This window comes from Aquarana catesbeiana, linkage group LG04 (genome assembly GCF_042186555.1).
Source record: "Aquarana catesbeiana isolate 2022-GZ linkage group LG04, ASM4218655v1, whole genome shotgun sequence".
Lineage (NCBI taxonomy): Eukaryota > Metazoa > Chordata > Amphibia > Anura > Ranidae > Aquarana > Aquarana catesbeiana.
The window spans coordinates 293,660,871-293,682,602 of record NC_133327.1 but is presented as its reverse complement, the minus strand read 5'-3'; the positions used below and the strand labels follow the sequence as shown (position 1 = coordinate 293,682,602).

The 21,732-nt window shown below is 42.1% G+C and overlaps 1 protein-coding gene across 13 annotated transcripts in view; it reads left to right on the top strand.

The window, feature by feature from the left end:
• The window catches only part of DST (dystonin), a 690,079-nt gene that overhangs the window by 547,190 nt on the left and 121,157 nt on the right, over nt 1-21,732 (top strand). For all 13 annotated transcript variants that reach the window (XM_073626702.1, XM_073626693.1, XM_073626691.1 and 10 more), the window contains one exon: nt 21,121-21,282. In XM_073626702.1, the coding sequence (XP_073482803.1) occupies nt 21,121-21,282 (162 nt within the window). The remainder of the gene's footprint in view (nt 1-21,120; nt 21,283-21,732) is intronic.

Genomic DNA, 21,732 nt, shown 5'->3' with positions numbered 1-21,732 from the left:
CAGTCCTTTGCATCCGTGTAAAATCAGTTCTTAAAGGGATAGTAAGGTTTTTTTTTTTGCTTTGTGCAGTGGTTTTGCACAGACCAGCCCCGATCCTCCTCTTCTCGCTCCAGGCCCCCCACCCCCTCTCCTGCCTAGTGCCCCCATAGCAAGCGGCTTGCTATAGGGGCACCCGAGCAGGCTCGCTCCTGAGCGGCTGCTCTGCGTGCCCATTCACACACAAAGTGCAGCTCGGCCCTGCCCCCGCTCTCACCTCAGCTCACTGCTTGTGATTGACAGTAGTAGGAGCTAATGGCTACTGCTGCTGTCTCAGTCAAGGAAAAGGGAGAGACCCAGGAGAGCTGAGGATCTCCTGCACATCGCTGGATCGAGATGGGGCTCAGGTAAGTTTTGGGGAGAGGGGGGCACTGCTGAACACAGAAGGTTCACAGAACACAGAAAAAACCTTGAGCCTTTACAACCACTTTAAGCATACTTATAGAACAAATAAACTTTTTTCCTGCCTAGTATTTAGCTATTCTACCATTACTAGACCAGATTTTGAATAGTAGATGCTGTAGGCTTTTATATTTCTTGCCAGCTTTTTGTTAACATATGATTACAACACCATCTAAAGTTTACCATGTGAACAGCTCCAGTTCTTTACAGTGAATTTTGGTAATTAGTTAGCCAAAATTGGCATGGAAAAATGTCATCTAATATGAATGAGACCTGGATAATCTATTTTTCTTTTTTCAGTCATATATTACATCCACTAATCTGATACCTTCCACCTTTTAATATGTCAGTTCTGTTTATTTACCATCTACAAATGTTGATACCTTTGTAAATAAGCCAATTCTAGAACTGTAAAAAGTTTTTTGTAAGGACTACTTAGTATTAGCTTTGCAGTAGTCCATGTAATCATGCAAAAGCATAAATCATCTTCAGATGTATATGTACAATATAACAAAGGATGGCTCCAAGGTTCTTCTACATAGCCAAATAAACATCAGATGTATGGAAGCCAAACAGTGTTACAGTATTCAGCTTTTACTCTGGTCTAGCATAGACTTTCTCTTTTCCAAATAGTCTGGCTGTTCGGATAATCAGTTCTTTGTCAGTGTTACCCAATATAAGTAACAAACCTGCTTGTTCCTACTTGTCTGCCTCCAAACAATTTCCTCATTAGGCGAGCAGCTTCTGGGACCAACTTTCTGCCTAACCCACCATACTTTTCACATTTCTGCCCTCTCTGAACCTAGCCTGCTTCCTCTAATAATAACTGTTTTATCCAACAAGCAAACTATTATATTAGTGGAGTCTAAACTATTCACATAGGAACACTGCAGTACCTCTATTCACCCGTATCCTTTCTTTTATCACCTTCACCATTGCCTTTTAGTTTCTGTCACTATGGAAATATAAATAAAGGACTAACATGCATTGCAGCTATGGAATCATACATTCATCTCTGTTCAGTGTTTTTGTTAAAGGGCTAATTTAAGCAACTAATACAATTAGTCTGTGAACTTATAACGGTAGCCAGAAAACATTGCCAATTTTCCTAAATCTAAGGCTACTTTCACACTGGGGCGTTGGGGGCATCAACGGTAAAGCGCCTCAATTTTTAGCAGAGCTTTGCCGTCGTTTTTGCGGAAGAATTTCGGACGCTAGCGGGGCATTTTAACCCCCGCTAGCACACGAAAAAGGGTTAAAACCACCTGCAAAGGGCCGCTGCAGTGGTGCATTGCCAGCGGTCCGGCGGCACTGCCAATTGATTTCAATGGGCGGGGGCACTTTAAGAGCAGTGTATACACCGCTCCTATAGTGCTGCAAAGATGCGGTTTGCAGGACTTTTGTTACCGTCCTGCCTCAGGCTTTCACACTGGAGTGAACAGAGAGGCTCTTTCACGGCACTTGGCAGGCGCTATTTTTAGTGTTCTAGCGCCTTTAAAGCGCCTCAGTGTGATAAACCGACATGTAAGTATACCCTCCCTTTTCTCCCCATGCCCTGCAAACATTTTATAACAATTCACAATGTAAATCCATTTTTTTCGTGTTTTTTTTCTATGCAGTCACATGAAAATTACAGCCCTGCCTGGATAAAAACCTGAAGACCTAAGCAGATAGACTGTATTTCTTGTAAGCATTTTAGGGCTTATAGTGTAGGTTCACTTTTTCAGAAAAAATAAAAAGGTAAACTAACACCATACACCCTTCCCACCCCCTGGTCCTCACTTTACTTACCACAGTCAGTGCAGCAATCGGGGGATTTGAAATCCCCACTCTTCTCCCTCTTCTTTCTGCAGCTTCTCTGGGATGGATCAGAGTGATGCTCTGTGCTGGCGCAGACTAATCAGATTTGTTCTGATCTGTCCCAGAAACTCTGCACAAGGGAGAAGAGCGGTGATTTCAAATCCCTGGATCACTGCACAATCTGTGTGCGTACTGACAGCTCATCACCCTCAGAGGTAAGTACAGTGGGGACCAGGGTATGGGGAGGATGCATGGTGTTAGTTCACCTTTCCATTTTTTTTTAAAAGGCGAACTAACCATTTAAACGATAAGTACTCTTTCAAAGTACACTCACCCATTAATTTTAAATTTCTCTCAATGAGTACATTTTAAAGATTTTTTTTTTTTTTTTTTTTAGCTGTGTATATCCCCTTTTGGGGAGACTTACACCCCTCTCTTAGCAGGTCAAAGAAAGCAGGGAAAAAAATGACAAAGGTTTTAAAACTATCCCACTCTACTTTTTATTCCTGTCTGTGCATTCCCTACTCTGTTCAAAACAAAAAAAAAAAGTTTTGGCTGAAGCTCCAAAGTTTTCATGTCCTCGTAGCTATTTGTGGAAGGTATTTGTGTAGTTATTTTTGTACTAGTCTTGGTTATGAATTGTATTATGACATATGACAGAGCTGGAACATAAGCATAATGCAGTACATCTATACACTGAATATATCTTTTTCCATTTTAATAGTTTTTTTAATTTTGTTCCTGAGATATTGTATTCTAAGATCTTAGCACAGGGAGTGTATGGCATCATCTAGTCTTGTTTCAATGGTTTTTATTGAAGCTTTTCACAGTACAGGAAAAAAAAACCTGCATCTAGTCTTAAAGTGGATATAAACCCTCACATATACCCAGTGAAGTGAACAGCCTCAGATGATACACAGAAATTAAACAAATCTCCCTACATAAAAGTTTTACATGTATATCTGCTGTCCTCAGCTTTATATACTGTTTAGAAAGTACACATTCTGTTAGAATTTTCTCTTCCTGATGATTCAGCTGTGGGTGTGGATTCTTGCCAAACACTGTGAGACAGCTGATTGGAGGAAAGGCACACACCCCCTCTCCACATAGGAAGAAGTTGTGCTGTGAATAGGCCAACTCTCTGCTAATCTATTTATAGCACTCATCCTGACACAAAATTTGTCACTCCCGTTATTGGATTTGATTGACAGCAGCGGGAGCCAATGGCTGCGCTGTTATCATTCTATCCAATCAAGAGCCGAGAACCCCGGATAGAGAGGAAGAGCTTGTCTCCGCCATGGGAATTACAGGGCCGGTCAGTGTAAGAAGTTTTTTCGCCTTAATGCATAGGATGAACAATTCGACGAATGCTCGCGCAAAATTCCTATGCATGCTCGGAAACAATTCGACGCATGCTCGGAAGCATTGAACTTCATTTTCTCGGCTCGTCGTAGTGTTGTATGTCACAGCGTTCTTGACGGTCGTAGGTTCAGCAAACTTTTGCGTGACCTGTGTATGCAAGGCAAACTTGAGCGGAATCCCGTCGGAAAAGCCGTCATATCTTTTTCTGACAAGAAGTCCGATCGTGTGTACGTGGCATTAGAACTTCTTAAGATAAAGGGGAGAAGAGAGGGTAGGCAGCTCAGGAATTCCTTTGATGCTTCTTTGTGATGATAGCTTGTTGACCTGGCAAGAAATTCTAATTTCCAGACTTCCACATAAAACCAACTGCACGCTGTCAATGTTTTGGCCTACCAGGCATGAACAGTGTGCGGTGGGTCTGGATGCAGTAAACCCAAGACCCAGCAGCACTCTCTCGTATTTTGTCTGGTCTTCGGGGCTTTAAAGTGCCCCCCTCTCACAATGTCCAATGTAATAAATTACAATGGGCCATTGACACAACATATTAAACAATGGGACAAGGCATGGCCATACATGGTGTGAATCTCAGCCGGTTCAGTAGGGCACAACCAGCAAGTAGGATTTCTAGTATGCAATTATTGCCAGCGGCCAAAGCCGCTAGCAATAAGCTTAGCGTTCTTCCAGCAGGGATGGCTCCCAGCAGCTGTCCAAGATTCTAGCGCTGTCCTCACCCAAACCAGCTCTTCACGGGCAGCCGGCTGTGATTTTTTTTTTTTTTTTTGCGGCTTCACAGGTGGCTTTCCACTGCGCATGCAAGAGCTGCACTGCATTTTGTGAATGGTCCTGCATCCTTCTGGGACCTGTGACATGTCCCATAAGGTTGCGGGCGGGTGCTTGTGTGTGTGGGTGGTTAATTTGGGGACTACCTGAACTCTTTTGGTGAATATATTTATACATTTTTTTTGGATTATTGAGGACTGTAAACTAATTTTTAGGATGGGATTTGTTTTGTGGTTTTGTTTTTATGTGATTTAAATTTTCATATATATCCACTGTCTAAAGGATTTAACTTGGTTGGAGGTTTGTGACTGTAGTCGTAGAGCACTTTGAATCATTGTTTTGTATTTTTAGTTGTCACCCTTGTAGTACACAGTGCACTTTTTGTCTTCAGGTATTAGAGACCCAATAATCTCTATTCTAAATTGTTTGTGGCAAAGTACCCAAAGCATTTGAAATTGTTTAAGGAATGTTATCTCTAGTTCAGCCTATGTGAGACAGGTACCATGTATGTTAGACTAGTAATTTTTTTTAGGTACATAAACTATTTTGGCTTCTAGTATTTTCCTTCCTATAAAGACTAGTTAATAATAACTATAACCCCCATTCCCTTTTAGTGTGAAACATGGAGGGGAAATAGAGTTCAAAGTGATTGTAAAGTCTCGTTTTTTTTTATATAAAAATAACAAACATGTTATACTTACCTGCTCTGTGTAGTGGATTTGCACAGAGCAGCCCAGATCCTCCTCTTCTTGGGTCCCTCTTTAGCTCTCTTGGCTCTTCCCTCCTGTTGAGTACCCCCATAGCAAGCAGCTTGCTATGGGAACACCTGAGCCTAGTCACAGCTCCCTGTGTCTATTCAGACACGGACCCGCGGCCTGGCCCCTTCCCCTCTCTCTCCTGATTGGCTAGCTGACTTTGATCGACAGCAGGAGCCATTGGCGCCAATGCTGTGTCTCAGTCAATCAGGAGGGAGAGTCTCGGACGGCCAAGACACACGTTGACATCGCTGGACAGAGATGGGGCTCAGGGAAGTATTAGGGTTGCTGAGGGGAACTGCTGCACACAGAAGACTTTTTACCTTAATGCATAGAATGCATTACGTTAAAAAACCTTCTGACTTTACAGTCCTTTAATGTGATTCTAAAGGCAGAAGGTTATCCCGATCCAGCAGTGTGGCACGAGAGCCTCGGCTACCTGCTTTATAGCTGAGACACAGCAGTGGGTGCCATTGGCTCCCTCTGCTGTCAGTCAGTGAGCCAATGAGGAGAGAGAGAGAGGACTGGGCCAAGCCACGGCTCTGTGTCTGAATGAACAAAGAGCAGCAGCTCGCTCGGGGGCCCCATAGCAAGCTTGCTATGGGGGCACTTGGCAGGGGGGAGAGGCCCAGAGTGCTGGCGAGGGACCTGAGAAGAGGAGGATCTGAGATGCTCTGTGCAAAACCACTGCACAGAGCAGAAAAATATAGCATGTTTGTTATTTAAAAAAAAAAAAAAAACAAGACCTTTAAGGCCTTGCTTAAAAAGTAAAGCTAATACTCGTAGCAAATAAAAAAAATTCTGGTTTGTCAATAGGCCAATAGTTTGAAATTTACATTAGCTGTAATTTAGCTAAACTTTATTTTGTAAGTGGATTTTCCCTTTGCTTAGTGAGTGAGGTGAAGTTCTGCTGACTTCCATCACCCAATCATATACTAGCAAAAATATATATTTATTTTTTCCATGCCTGTGATTGGGTGTTCTTTGGAAAGTACATTTTTACCACATTCACTGTGCTAAGGAAAAATTCCCTACAAAGTTGATAGCCTATTGTAATTCAAACCCAGTGACCCTTTAAATGTATTTTAGGAAAGCCTCAGTTCTTTTGTTGGTTTGATGTCATTCTATCCTAGGATACAACTGCACCGCTGACCCACTTTTGAAGTAAGACAGCAAAGATGCAAACGAGACTTTAGTCATGAATCCATCAGCAAGCATGTACTTGTGCAAGGAAACTAATAAGATGTTTTAAAATTGTATTCTTATACATATCTTAACCACCTCAATACAGGGCACTTACACTCCCTTCCTGCCCAAGCCATTTTTCAGTTTTCAGCGCTGTCGCACTTTGAATGACAATTGCGCGGTCATGTTACACTGCACCTTAATTAAATTTTTATCATTTTTTTCCCCACAAATAGAGCTTTCTTTTGGTGGTATTTGATCACCTCTGCGGTTTTTATTTATTGCGCTATAAACAAAAGAAGAGGGACAATTTTGAAAAAACACAATATTTTTTACTTTTTGCTATAATAAATATCCAATTTTTTTTTTTTTTTTTAACAAATTTTTTCCTCAGTTTAGGCCGATACGTATTCTTCTACATATTTTTGGTAAAAAAAAATTGTGATAACCAATATTGATTGGTTTGCGCAAAAGTTATAGCGTCTACAAAATAGGGGATAGATTTATAGCATTTTTATTATTTATTTATTTTTTACTAGTAATGGCGGCGATCTGCAATTTTTATTGTGACTACGATATTGCGGCGGACATATCGGACACTTTTGACACATTTTTGGGACCATTCACATTTATACAGCGATCAATGCTATAAAATTGCATTGATTACTGTGTAAATGTGACTGGCAGGGAAGGGGTTAACACTAGGGGGCGCTCGAGGGGTTAATGTATGACCTAAGGAGGTGATTCTAACTGTGGGGGGAGGGGACTGACTGGGGGAGGTGACCGATCGCTGTCCCTATGTACAAGGGACACGCCATCGGTCTCCTCTCCTCTCTGACAGGACGTGGATCTGTGTTTACATGCACAGATCCACGCTCTTGCTCTGTTACCCGGCAATCGCGGGTGCCCGGCGGACATCGCGGCTGCCGGGCACGCGCACCGGGTCCCGAGTGACGGCGCGCGCCCCCTAGTGGCTCGGGAGGGCGAGGACGTCATATGACGTCCTCCCAGAACAACAGAAGCCTCGTCCAGCCGTCATATGACGGTGGGCGGTGGCTTAGCGGTTAAAGCAGAACTCCAGGCTTTTCAAAAATCCCCCATTAGTACACCCCCACACAAAACACTAAACGGTTATTACATTTGTGAAATTTCTTACCGTTTAAGAGAGATGTGTGATTGAATTTTCAGAAAGTCAGCTTTGTGATTCAAAAAATGCTTTATCTTTTATGGCAGGGAGGATCTCTTAGAACACTGATTGCATCATATCCTCTTCTCTCTCTAACTGTAATCAGCCTACATTTCCCATGAATCCTTGGGATGGGAGTGAATGTGGGAGGTCCACTAGGCTAGTACATGTAAATGTGAACTCGCCCACTTCAACATAAATCACACCCCTCATTCTGCAGCCAGAAAGCCATACATAACACGGGGTATGATAGGTTACAGCCTTATAAATGCAAAGCATTTTAATATAAGTGCAAATCAGTGCAACGTGTCAGGAACCACCAGAGCCAAATGTCAGGGACCATCACCAGAGCCAAATGTCAGGGACCATCACCAGAGCCAAATGTCAGGAACCATCACCAGAGCCAAATGTCAGGGACCATCACCAGAGCCGAATGTCAGGGACCACCAGAGCCGAATGTCAGGGACCACCAGAGCCAAATGTCAGGGACCACCAGAGCCAAATATCAAGGATCACCAGAGCCGAATTTCAGATACCACCAGAGCCGACTGTCAGATACCATCAGAGCCGACTGTTAGGGACCACCAGAGCTGAATGTTAGGGACCACCAGAGCCGAATGTCAGGGACCACCAATCTTGAATGCCAGGGACCACCAGTCTTGAATGCCAGGGACCACCAGTCTTGAATGCCAGGGACCTCCAGTCTTAAATGCCAGGGACCATAAGTGCCGAATGCCAGGGACCACAATTGCTGAATGCCAGCGACCACAAGTGCAGCATGTCTGTCCCACCAGTGCAGAGCGGGGGTTATTATTAGAAATCAGTTGTATGGCACAGCGAGGATCTCTTACAGTGTCAGGTATTGTATATGAGAACACCGTATTCTGATGTCCTAGACATCAGCGCTTAGTGTTCTGATATACAATACCTGACACCGCGGGAGATCCCCGCTGTGTCATACAACTGATTTCTAATAATAACCCCCGCACTGCACTGGTGGGAAAGACATGCTGGCCTTGTGGTCCGTGGCATTCAGCATTTGTGGTCCGTGGCATTCGGCACTTGTGGTCCCTGGTGGTCCCTGGCATTCGGCAAAGAGATAGGCGGAGGGTGGCAGCAGGGGGGGGGGGCGGTGCGGCAGGGGGGCAGAGTAGAGAGGCGGATTGCTGGCAGGGAGGAGGTGGGAGGAGAGGGAAGAAGGAGACACAGACCGGGGGCTCAGTCAGCCAATCAGAGGAGAGAGGGGGCAGGGCCGGGTCAGGGCTACATGTCTGAATGGATACATGGAGCTCTGACTCGGCTTGGATGCCCCCATAGAAAGCTGTTTGTTGTGGGGGCACTTGATAGGAGGGAGGGGCCAGGAGAAGCAAAGAGGGACCCGAGAAGAGGAGGATCTGGGCTGTTCTGTGCAATAACATGTTTGTTATTTAATAATGAAAAAAAAAACAAGACTTTACAATCACTTTAATATAAAAAACACCTTCTGCCTTTACCACCACTTTAAGTGTACCTAAATTATTTTTAAGAATTTTAAACCCTTAGGTTAGTGTTTTTCAGAGGATTACTGGATTTATCAGTTTTACAATATCATGTTTTGAGATAGCGGAAATGTTATGTTTCATTCATTTCTCTTGCACTGGTGAGACTTTAGGGTTGATTTTTTAAATGGAAAGGGAGTTTTACCTTAGCTTAGTGAATAAAGTGAAGCTCTGCTGAATTCATCCGACCACGTAGAAGCAAAAAAACATTTTTTTCCCTTCTGTGTGCTTTGTTATTCTTTGCGAAGTGAATTTTCACTACATTCACTAAGTCGAAAGGTTAAAAAAAGACACAAGTCCATCAAGTGCAACCAACATTGTATATCCCTGTATGTTGTGGTCGTTCAGGTGCTCATCTAATAGTTTTTGAAACTATCGATGCCCCCCGCTGAGACCACCGCCTGTGGAAGGGAATTTTACATCCTTGCCGCTCTTACAGTAAAGAACCCTCTACGTAGTTTAAGGTTAAACCCCTTTAATGCTAATTTTAATGAGTGACCACGTGTCTTGTTAAACTCCCTTCCGCAAAAAAGTTTTATCCCTATTGTTGGGTCACCAGTATGGTATTTGTAAATTTAAATCATATGCCCTCTTAAGCGTGTCATCTCCAGAGAGAATAAGTTCAGTGCTCACAACCTTTCTTCATAACTAATGTCCTCCAGACCCTTTATTAGCTTTGTTGCCCTTCTTTGTACTCGCTCCATTTCCAGTACATCCTTCCTAAGGACTGGTACCCAGAACTGGACAGCATACTCCAGGTGCGGCTGGACCAGAGTCTTGTAGAGTGGGAGAATAATCGCTTTATCCCTAGAGTTAATCCCTGTTTTAATGGACGCCAATATTCTGTTTGCTTTGTTAGCAGCAGCTTGGCATTGCATGCCATTGCTGGGCCAGTCATCTACTAGGACCCCCAGGTCCTTTTCCATCCTAGATTCCCCCCAGAGGTTCTCCCCCCAGTGTATAGATTGCATTCATATTTTTGCCACCCAAATGCATTATTTTACATTTTTCTACATTCAACCTCATTTGCCATGTAGTTGCCCACCCTATTAATTTGTTCAAATCTTCTTGCAAGGTTTCCACATCCTGCGGAGAAGTTATTGCCCTGCTTAGCTTAGTATCGTCCGCAAATACAGAGATTGAACTGTTTACCCCCATCCTCCAGATCGTTTATGAACAAATTAAATAGGATTGGTCCCAGCTCAGAACCATGTGGAACCCCACTACCCACCCCTGACCATTCCGAGTATTTCCCAATTATCACCACCCTTTGAACTCACCCTTGTAGCCAGTTTTCAATCCATGTGCTCACCCTATGGTCCATGCCAACAGCCCTTATTTTGTACAGTAAACGTTTATGGGGAACTGTGTCAAATGCTTTTGCAAAATCCAGATACACCATGTCTACGGGCCTTCCTTTATCTAGATGGCAACTCACCTCCTCGTAGAAGGTTAATAGGTTGGTTTGGCAACAACGATTCTTCATGAATCCATGCTGATTACTGCTAATGATACTGTTTTTATTACTAAAATCTTGTATATAGTCCCTTATCATCCCCTCCAAGAGATTGCATACTATTGATGTTAGGCTAACTGGTCTGTAAGTCCCAGGAATGTATTTTGGTCCCTTTTTAAATATTGGTGCTACATTGGCTTTTTTCCAATCCGCTGATACCATTCCAGTCCAGTAGACTGTCAGTAAAAATTAGGAACAATAGTCTGGCAATTACTTGACTGAGTTCCCTAAGTACCCTCAGGTGCAAGCCATCCGGTCCCGGTGATTTATTAATGTTAAGTTTCCCAAGTCTAATTCTAATTCTGTCCTCTGTTAGCTATGAGGGTGTTTCCTGTGATGTGTCATGAGGATGAACACTGCAGTTTTGGTTACTGAAGCCCCCCGATTCCCTTGTGAAGATTGATGAGAAGAATAAATTCAATACCTTTGCCATCTCCCCATTTTTTGTAACCAGATGTCCTTCCTCATTCTTTATGGGGCCAATGTAGTCTGTCCTCCCTTTTTTACTGTTTACATACTTAAAGAATTTATTGGGATTTTTTTTGCTCTCCTCCGCTAATTGTCTTCTATCTTATCCGCCCTAACTGCACCCTTACATATTTTGTTGCATTCCTTATAAAATTTGAATGCTGATGATGATCCCTCAACCTTGTATTTTTTGAAGTCCTTCTCTTTGCTTTTATATGCATTTTTACATTGGCATTAAGTCATCCAGGACTTTAGTTTGCTCTTTTAAATTTATTATCCAATGGGGTGCATTGGCTAATGCCCTTATTTAATATGCTCTTAAAGCGAACCCATCTCTCCTCCGTGTTCTTTGTTCCTAAGATTTATCCCAATTTATATCTTCTAGCAAGGGTCGTAGTTTAGGGAAGTTGGCTCCTATGAAATTCAGTGTCTTTGTATTTCCCTTATGTTTCCTATTTGTGTGATTTATACTGAAGCCAATTGACCTGTGATTACTGTTTCCTAAATGTTCCCGTATTTTTACATCAGTGATCAGGTCTGTATTGTTGGTAATCAGTAGATCTATTAACGCTTTATTTCTAGTTGGTGCGTCTACCATCTGACCCATGAATTTGTCCTGCAAGACATTTAGGAACTGGCGAGCCTTAAATGAATGCGTGGTTCCCACTGCCCAGTCTATGTCTGGATAATTAAAATCCCCCATCATTATAACACTTCCCATCCTTGCTGCTAATCAAAATTGTAATAGGAGGTCCGCCTCCCCCTCCTCCCTCAGGTTAGGGGCCTAAAGCATACTCCCAGTATTTTCCCCTTAGCTTCATCCCTTTGGAGCTCTACTCATAAGGATTCCACCTCCTCCCTAGCTCCCTTAGTGATGTCATCTCTCACATTCACTTGTACATTATTCTTGATATACAGGCATACTCCTCCCCCTATTTTACCCTCTCTATGCCTGCGATAAAAGGAATACCCTTGAATGGTTGCCAGCCAATCATGAGAGCTGTTGAACCAAGTCTCTGAAATTCCCACAACATCCAAATCCTCCTCATACAACAGTATCTCTAGTTCACCCATCTTGTCCGCCAGGCTCCTGGCATTGGTGAACATGCCACGTAGTTTAGACCGGTTGCATACTATTCTCTTATTTGGTGTTTCGAGATTGCAACTAGGACTTGTTACTATACTTACCTTGGGTTTATGTGCTTTAGTCAACCTACCACTTATGTCCCCAATACTACCCTCTGGACTATGTTCTGCACTGACTATCTCTACCTCTGGACCCCCCCCTGTCGCCTAGTTTAAAAACCCCTCTTAACGCTTAACAAATTCCCTCCCTTCACAAATTCTCCCCCAGAGTTCCGGTATGTGAAGAATTAAAAAAAAAATATGGGTAGCAAGCAGAGCTAACTTTTTTTTTTTTTTAATATATATATTTTAAAGAGTATCTCCACCTTCACACCTAAAAAAACAAAACAAAAAAAAATTAAAAGAAATTACAAAAATACATTTTTGCCTCGGAAGAAAGAACAGACACTAATTGGTCAGCGCTGTCACATGACCAAGCTAACCAATGGCCAGGAGCCCTTGCAAAGATTATGCTTCTACACAGGTTCCAATGCTGTATATGATTGTTTCAAGTGTACAGAGATGCACACTGGTGACTGTGGGCAGCGTGGCGGCGGATGATGTTATGACAGATAGGTGCACAGGGGATGGCAGCAGTAAGGACGCTGTTATGAGGGTCTTAATGGTACCTGATGCCAACAGTGAATGGGCTGACAAAAGCCCAGGTGCCAAGATGCAATTTCTAGTCACCATGGCGACCTGGCACCTGGGATTTGTTGAGCCCTGCACTAAGCTACTGGAAAAATCCCTTGCAAAGTAGAAATTCTCTTACAAAATTAATAGCCTATTTGCCTTTAGTAAATTAACCCATTTGGTTTAAGACATCATTCTTAGCACTGGCACCATTATATCCTAACTCTCTGGTGAAAACATTGGGGTTGATTTGCTAAAAGCAAATAGGTTGTTCACTTTGCCCGGGATGTCTCACTTTGCAACATAATTTGCTCCATAGCTTTGTGAAGTTTTACTTTGCAAAGCATACCAGCATAAAAATGCTAAAATAAAAAACAATTTTTTCATGCTCATTATTGTAAGCTGGAAGTCATCAGAGCTTCAACTTAAAATTAAACTATGCTTTGGGGAAAATTCCCTTGCAAGGGGCAACTTTCCTTGCAAAGTGAACAGCATATTTGCCATTCGTAAATCAACCCTACTGACTCCAAATCTTCTCATAAGAGTGAAAATTCCAATACATACTTGCCTGCTCTGTGAAATGTTTTTGCATAGAGCAGCCAGATCCTCCTCTTTTCGGGTCCCTCGCTGGAGCTCCTGGCCCCTCCCTCCTGTCGAGTACTCCCACAGAATGTAGCTTGCTATGGGGTCCATTCAGACACGGAGCTGCAGTTCGGCCCTGCCCCCTCTCTCTCCTGATTGGCTAACTGACTTTAATTGACAGCAGTGGGAGCCAATAGTGCTGCTGTTGTGTCTCAGCCAATCAGGAGGGAGCATCCCGGACTGCCGAGGCACTTGTGCACATAACTGGATAGAGATGGGGCTCAGGTAAGTATTAGGGGGGCTGCTACACACAGAAGGGTTTTTTTATGTTAATGCATAGAATCCATTAAGATAAAAAATCTTCTGCCTTTACAACCCCTATAAAAAGCAGAGGTGTATTTTAATTTTATCTCATGCATGTTAGAATCTTAAAAACCTGCCCACTCTTCTAATTGGGGCTATCTTTATATAAGCTGAGCAGAAATACTTAGGTTAGACTGACAAGACCTAATAAGGAAAAATCCCACAGGTGGAAGGAGGTGGAAACTATGTCTCAGCACTGAGATATGTCATATTCTACAGATCCAAAAAGAAAAAGCTTTGCAGAGTTAGGGCAAGACTTAACAGTTTTCTGCACCTCCGTATAGGCAAAGTACTGTTTTGTGTTTTTGGGGTAGACAGTATCTATCTATCTATCTATCTATCTATCTATCTTTTGTCTGCACCTACGTATATATTTATGGTATGATATGTGATTACATGTGGTGCCTGTATAGCTTCCACCAATTGAAGAGAAATATGATATTCTTGAAAAGCTTCAATCAGAATGTGGGATGCTTCTGACATTAATCAGAATTCATTGCAGGTACATTTGACATTATGGGGTTGATTTACTAAAAGCAAAAAGACTGTGCACTCTGCAAAGTTCAGTTGCACTCCGCAAGTGCAGTTGCTCCAGAGCTTAGTAAATGAGCAGAAGCTTTGCTGACTTCCATCATCCAATCATGTGCAAGCAAAAATGCTGTTTTTTTTTCTTGCATGTGATTGGGTATTCTTTGCGAAGTGAACCTATACCTCATTTACTAAGCTGTGGAGCAATTGCACTTTGCAAAGTACAGGTTCTATTTGCCTTTGGTTAATCAACCCCTATATTTTGCATCCCCATACATTTGTATGGTGAGAAATTCAGTTCTGCAGTGAACAAAAACCCATCCCACACACCCTGTTAGCAATATTGTGCAAAAGTCTGCCCCTATGTGCACAATCATGTTTGGCCATTGGTGTCACCAGTGATTGGGTTGGTTGGAAATGTTCAAAGGGTTGTAAAGGCTCCTTTTTTAAATAAAAATAACAAACATGTTACCTGCTCTGTGCAAGGGTTTTGCACAGATCAGCCCCGATCCTCCACTTCTGGGATGCCATGCCGGTGCTCCTGGATCCTCCCCTTCATCGGGTGCCCCCATGGAAAGCCGCTTTTCATGGGGACACCCGTGCAGGCGCACTCCCGAGTCCCGCTGCTGCGTCTATTGACACAGCCAGCGGAACCCAGCCCTGCCCCCTGCTCCCATGTCACTGGATTTGATTGACAGCAGCGGGAGCCAATGGCACCTGCTGCTATCAATCTGTGCAATGAGGAAAGAGACAGCGGCTGGAGCCACTGGACTCGTGCACATCATTGGATCAGATTGGGCTCAGGTAGGAAAAAGGGGGGGGGGGTCTGGGGGGAGGGAGCTCTGCAGCACAGAAGGTTTTTCACCCTAATGCATAAAATGCATTAAGGTGAAAAATGTTGAGACTTTACAGTCACTTTAATACAATACTCAGTTCACCTGTACTGGTATGACAGAAATGAGTAGGAATACCCAAATTACTGCCTCAAATGTAGTATTCAGAAGATTGCCCAATACACATGGAATGGTAGATGAGCATGTTGGACAAATTAATCTTGTTGGAGGGTGTAATTATTCTTTGTTAAATAATCGTATTCCCATGTGTATGGCTTTAGCATATGCTGTTGCCCCCATTTGTTTAAATTCATTATGCTGTGTTAAATTCAACTGTCATGACTGCCGTAAAAAGTGAACTGATTTTGATTTCCCCATTAATATTGATTGTTATAGAGCACTTAACAATAGGATTGTGAATACATGACCCCAAGAGCAGCTGGTTGATATGGAGGATGTCTAGTTGGACAGGGGGGCTGGCTAAAGCCTGGATTACTCTTGAGGCTTTATTTAATCATACCCAAATCATGAATTAGATATAGAATTCTTCTGTTACAAAAGACCTCACATCTTGCTTTGGTCATATAAACTGCAGTAAAGTTAAAGCAATTAACCTTTGCAACATTAGGGTCATGTGATATCTGAGTGCTAAGCCCTAAGACTGTGTTATTGCTCCTCTGTGTTCCCAAAACAAACCTTTTCATTTTACTAGACTCAGGATAAATGCCATTTGAAACAAGGGTAACAAAGACTATAAACAAATTCTTTGTTGGCTGATGGAATAATGTCAATTTTTGCATTCTTCTTGCATCTGTTTACATGTTAATGATAGCAGTTAGCTTTAGCATTTGGTAATATTTTATTAATGACTAAAAACACTGAATAGGAAACATAGGAAGTCCTTACAACTTTAATACTTTATGCCAAAAGTTATCATTCATTCGCACATCAAATTTAATAGTGATTTATATTAAAAAAATACCTTCCGGTATTTAAAAAATAAAATCCAGCATCTGTCCCGATTTTACTGTATCCAGCGTCTGTACAGATTTTTGATTGACAGCCATGGGAGCCAATGGTGCCGCTGCTGTGTCTCAGCCAATCAGGGAGGTGTTCCGGACGGCTTAGACATTCGTGGACATCTCTGGAGAGAGAAGGGGCTCAGGTAAGTAATTAGGGGGTGCTGGGGAGGCTGCTACACACAGAAGGTTTTTTTATCTTAATGCATAGAATTCATTAAGATAAAAAACCTGCTGCCTTTACAACTCCTTTAACCTCCCTGTCGGTATGATTATTTCAGATTTTTGCGTCTCATATCGGTACAATTATTTTGCATGGAAATTTGGCGTTTTATATTGTAGGCCTGTAATTCTTAGCAATAACACACTTAGATCTGTCCACCAAGAGTCTAGTAGATATCCCGGGTATGATGAAGTATGAAACATAAATTATAATATAATAAATATAAATAAAAAAAATATATATAATAATAATAAAATACCTTTCCCCACGATTCACTATCGCTCAATTCTGCAAGTGTTCTAATTTACTATCGCTGTTTTCTAGCTGGTCTAAAGCCACTTTTGACGTAAAGGGACACTTTTTGGTTGCTATGGACAATCTCAAGTTTCCAGGTAGAAAGAACAGTATATATAATATAAAACTGCAGGCAGGGCATGGGCCAAAGCATTGGGGACAAAAGGGATGTGAAATAATTTCATACAGTACTGTAATCTGTGAGATTACAGTACTGTATGTGTTATGATTTTTACATTTGGCTCGGGGTTACCGTTAATGGTGCTAAAATTTAACCCCGAGCCACACTCGGGAATACCGTCAGGGAGGCTACACCCACCTCACCATAACTTGTCTGGTTACAAATACTTTTTCAAATACCCTGCTAAAATAATTCTAGGTCTAGGAGGCAGGGCCAGATTAAACTTGCTTCCCCCATAGACCAACTGTCTTGTGTGGATGTCACTGCTAGGCATGGTGGCAGTACAGAACCCTTCCCTATACATGGAAACATGTCACTAACAGCAGCATGTTGAGCATATCTACAGTGGTTGTTTGCCACCCCTGGCAGCACTGCCACCATAGTCCACTGCCTATGTTGGCTGTGAGGAAATTCAGTCTTGTTAGAAGATGTGATGCACTTTATGGTAAACATTTGTCTATTCCTTTCACAGTGAAAATTAAAGCAGAGTACACACAAGCCGAAAATCGCTTTTCGGCCCGTGTGTACAGCTCCTCTTCCAACAGAAGCCCGTCTCACAACGGACTTCTGTTAAACGAGCGTGTTCTGATGGGGAGCAGTCTCGTTAGGTTAAACAAATAAAAAAAACGTACCGTGTGTATCCAGCACAAAGGGGTGATTTACTAAAAGCAAATAGACTGCTCCTTTTGTAAGTACAGTTGCACTCATTTTTCCCAGAGCTTAGTAATTGCGGTGAATCTCTGCTAATTTTTATCATATAATCATATGCATGCAAACATGCTGTTTTTTTTTTTTTTTTTTTTTTTCTTTGCATCCGATTGGGTATTTCCCCACATTCACTAAGCTTTGGGGGAAATAAGCACAACTGCGCTTGCAAAGTACACAGTCTATTTGCTTTTGTAAATCAAACCCTAAAATACAGTGTCCTGACTCCTTACTGTTGCGAAAAATAAGCAATTTGCTTAGTAAGACCCTGTACAAACCAAAGCAGAAAATACACCCTTGGTGCAATCTGTGAAAGCTCATTTTTCCATATTTCTCATCTGTGAGGTCTTGCTAGTTTTTGTTTTATATGAAGGCCTCACCTTTTAATACAGTAGAACCACCTATAAATTTTCAGCTTAACATAATAAACTGTATTTCAGTAGAATATAAACTGCAGGACAGATCTTTGTGAATACACAAACTAAGTTTTAATTTGGTTGTACTATTTGCTGACCTCATCTGAGGAGTGGAGGAAAGGTAAATTGAAGAGTGGAATCTGTCTGCTTACTTACATCACATGATGTTGTCTTCTATTTGTCACTACTTTTGGATAGAGCATGGAGGGATTATAAACCTTGTCAATTTTTTTCTTTGTCCGTCTCTGTTGGGTCGGGGAGATTTTTTTTTCATTCCCTGTTTTAAACAAACAACATAAAGAAAGTGGACATCTCTGCAAAGCAAGGGGTAATTCACACAAAACCGATGCACCCTTTGGAATGTTCAGGCTCAGTTCACACTGCTGCGACCTTCAGTACGACTTTGCCAGGTGACTTGAGTACGACTTGCATCGACTTTCAAACAACTTTAAAGCAACTTCAGGGAATGCCTGGGCAATCTTCCTGTAATGTCGGATACAAATCGCATCAGTTAAGATGAGGATCCGACTTGGAGGCGACTTCCATTAAAATCTATGGGCACAATTCAAATAGAAGTCGCCTTGAAGTAGTACTTTTCTAAAGTCGGAGCGACTTCAGTAGTGCTAATTAAGACAACTCTCATTGACAAAAATGGGATTGCACATATCACGTGACTTGGGGTCTCACAAGTCACGGCAGTTTGAACCAAGGTTTTACCCTCAATTCTTACTTTAGTGACAACTTGGAAATGTTGGGTTTCCCATCACTTTCTGACTCTGTGACAAAGGTCCCTTTTTTTATGTACTATGCGCTGACCTCATCCTGGGAATGGAGGAAGGGCAAACTGAAGAGTGGGTCCTGTCTGGTCTTTGTCTGCTTCTTTGCATCAATTGATGCTTCCTTCCCTTTGCCGCTTGATACATTTTCATTAGACCAGGAGCTGCAGTTCAGAAGAGTTCAACTAAGATATTGATTTGCATTTTACCTATGAAATATTTTTTTTAATGCTTGTTATTCCTGTTCAGCTGTTCATCAGTTGGTATCTCAGATTCTGTACACTTTAATGTGGCAACATTACTTGTACACAGAGCTCTCATGACGCAATATGTTGGTACAATGCCTCATCACTTCTGGGTTTCTTTACATTACTAGACAAGACTTCTGTTAGAAATAATGGGTCCCTGTACAGCCTACATAACATAACTCCTTCCCCAAAATGATCAAAACAATATTTTTGCTAAAAATACACTAAAATCATTATTAGCAGAAGCCAGTGGCTGTACAAACAGAATGACAGGTCCTAATTTGACAGGTGTGGCCCTGAACACAGACAGTGTGCAATAGGGACCCTTCTCCCACACCTGCCAAATTGGGACCTGCAGCTCTGTTTGTATAGTTGCTGTGTCCCCGTAAAGTAACAAGCAGCTCAAGCTGCCTAAAAAGCAGCTATTTAAACTGTGGGCCAGAGAACCCATGTGAATAAGCCCTTCATTATTATTTTTTATTTTTTTACAATTTTTTTTTTAATGATTTTTGATTTTTTTTTTTTTTTTTTTTTTACAATTTTTTTTACACCACTGTTGGGGGCTTTGGTGAAATCTCAGGGGTACAAACGGACTGCTGATGTCCACTTTTAAGACAGAGAATGGCACTGAGGACATTCTTCAACCTCTATCTCTGCAGCCTCAGCTGCAGGTGAACAGAAAGGATGAGCTCTGACCAGAGTCTCACTGTTCATTCTCAAACAGAAAGTGGTTATAAAGGCAATATATTTTTTTTTTTCCGAAAATGAAAAATGCTTGCATGCTCGGTGCAATGGCATTGCACAGATCTGCCCCTTACCTCCTCTTCTGGGGTCCCCCGCCGACACTGTCTGCTTCTCCTTTTCTGTGAGTGCCGCCATAGCAAGCCGACTGCTATGGGGGCACTCGGGCGCGCGTGCTCCCGAGACACACAGTCTCTTTGTAGATACGAACATTGCTCTTTGAAGCCCTGCCTCTCGCTCTCCCTCCTCACAGGATTTGATTGAAAGCAACAAGGAGCCTGAGTCCTGTGAGAGCAGGGAGAGAGGAGATTGCTCCTGCAGATGGGAATTGTGATGAATCGAGAAAGGACTCAAGTGAATGTTTATGGCAGTGGGGTGGGGGGGGGGGGGGGGGCATACAACCACTGGGACATTTTTTGCCATAATGTATGAAAAGCATTGAGATAAAAAATGTCTTTCTTTTAGAACCTCTTGAAGCATATCCCCTGTGGCTCTACCTGTAGGAGTTGAAAGCCAGTTGGAGGGAGAGAAAAGCTGTCTTTTAGCTGTCGCAGGGAGAACCACAGGGGATTGGTTCCAGATAATGACCCCCCACCGCACTGATCACACCCTCCTGTCCAGGATCCCATCCCCCCTGCTTGTCAGCTGCCCAGGTCTTCCTGTTGAACTGATGTGGCCCAGGCTCCATATAGGAGGACTAGCTGTACCCCCCCCCCCCCCATATCGGCAGCCCTGACTGTAGGTATTACACTTAAACTCATTCTAAGTTATCATTTCATCTCTAAATTTAACATAATACATGATCCAAAAACTCAACAAAGAAGGTGCCTTGTTCTTCAACCACAACCAGGACTGTAAAGGCTTATATTATTTAATGCAAAGTATTTATGATTAACAATGTGCAACACTCTCAGACTTTTGTAAAATGAATTAATGTTTTGGTGGTGTTGTTTAAAGCAAATGTGTGCTAAGGGAACATGTAAGTTGCCATTGCTGGCCGCCACGCTAGTAGCCCGGTTTTCATACTAAGTCAAAGACTTCAAAAATTTTTACATCATTCGTTCAAACAAGTGGGCACATTATGAATTCTGTTGTCACACAGGTTTAACCTGTTAAATAATTTTCTGGATCAGTGACTGAAAATATTCAAGGCAGAGACAACCAGACAACTAGCATTTTCATTAATAGGTCAGAAATAGCAGCTTTTGTGTTTTTTTTTTTCAGTTCAGATGTACTTTCAGTATGATAACAGTATAAATACTAGTGTAGTTACAGCTCTGACAATGAGCAGTGATGAAGCACCTCGAAAACAAAAAGGTATTCTTTATAATCCAGTAAACTATTATGAATATAATTAAGGCACTGGGGATGAGAAAAATAATCAACACAAAATACTTATTCAAAGTCATTTTTAAACTTTTTCAGGCTTTCCAGAAAGAAGAGATTGAACCCCTTCAAGCTCGACTACAAGCGGTGAACTGGCTAGGTCAGGGGCTTGTTCAAAGTGCTGGGAAAAACACCAGCACCCAGAATTTAGAACACGATCTGGAGGAAGTCAACACAAAGTGGAATACTCTGAACAAAAAGGTACCGACTTCAGCTTTGCTTTGTGTGTTTTATTTCAACACTTTCCTATTGTTCGTCTTTTCTGAGTTTTGTGTTAAATATTCCCTTTCATGTCTGGGCACTTGTTCAAGACTGTGCTTATTTTGTTCTTGCTCAGACATCCAGTGTCCCTGCGTGGCTTAATTCTGTATTGTATACAAGATGTCACGTTGCTAGTTAGCTAGTCAGCTGTGCTCATCTTATAAATTTGGCACGATTGAAAAATTCCCCTAAATGGGTACTCTATTTTTTGTGGAGATTTTTTATTTTAATGATTAGGGTTTTATTAATGATAATATGTAATCAGTAAGCATTTTAACCGCTTGCCATCCAGCGCACGATGATATACATCGGCACAATGGCACGGCTGCGCAAATGGGCGTACCTGTACGCCCCCTTTAAATCGCAGAGTAGTGTACACTCCTGCCGCGT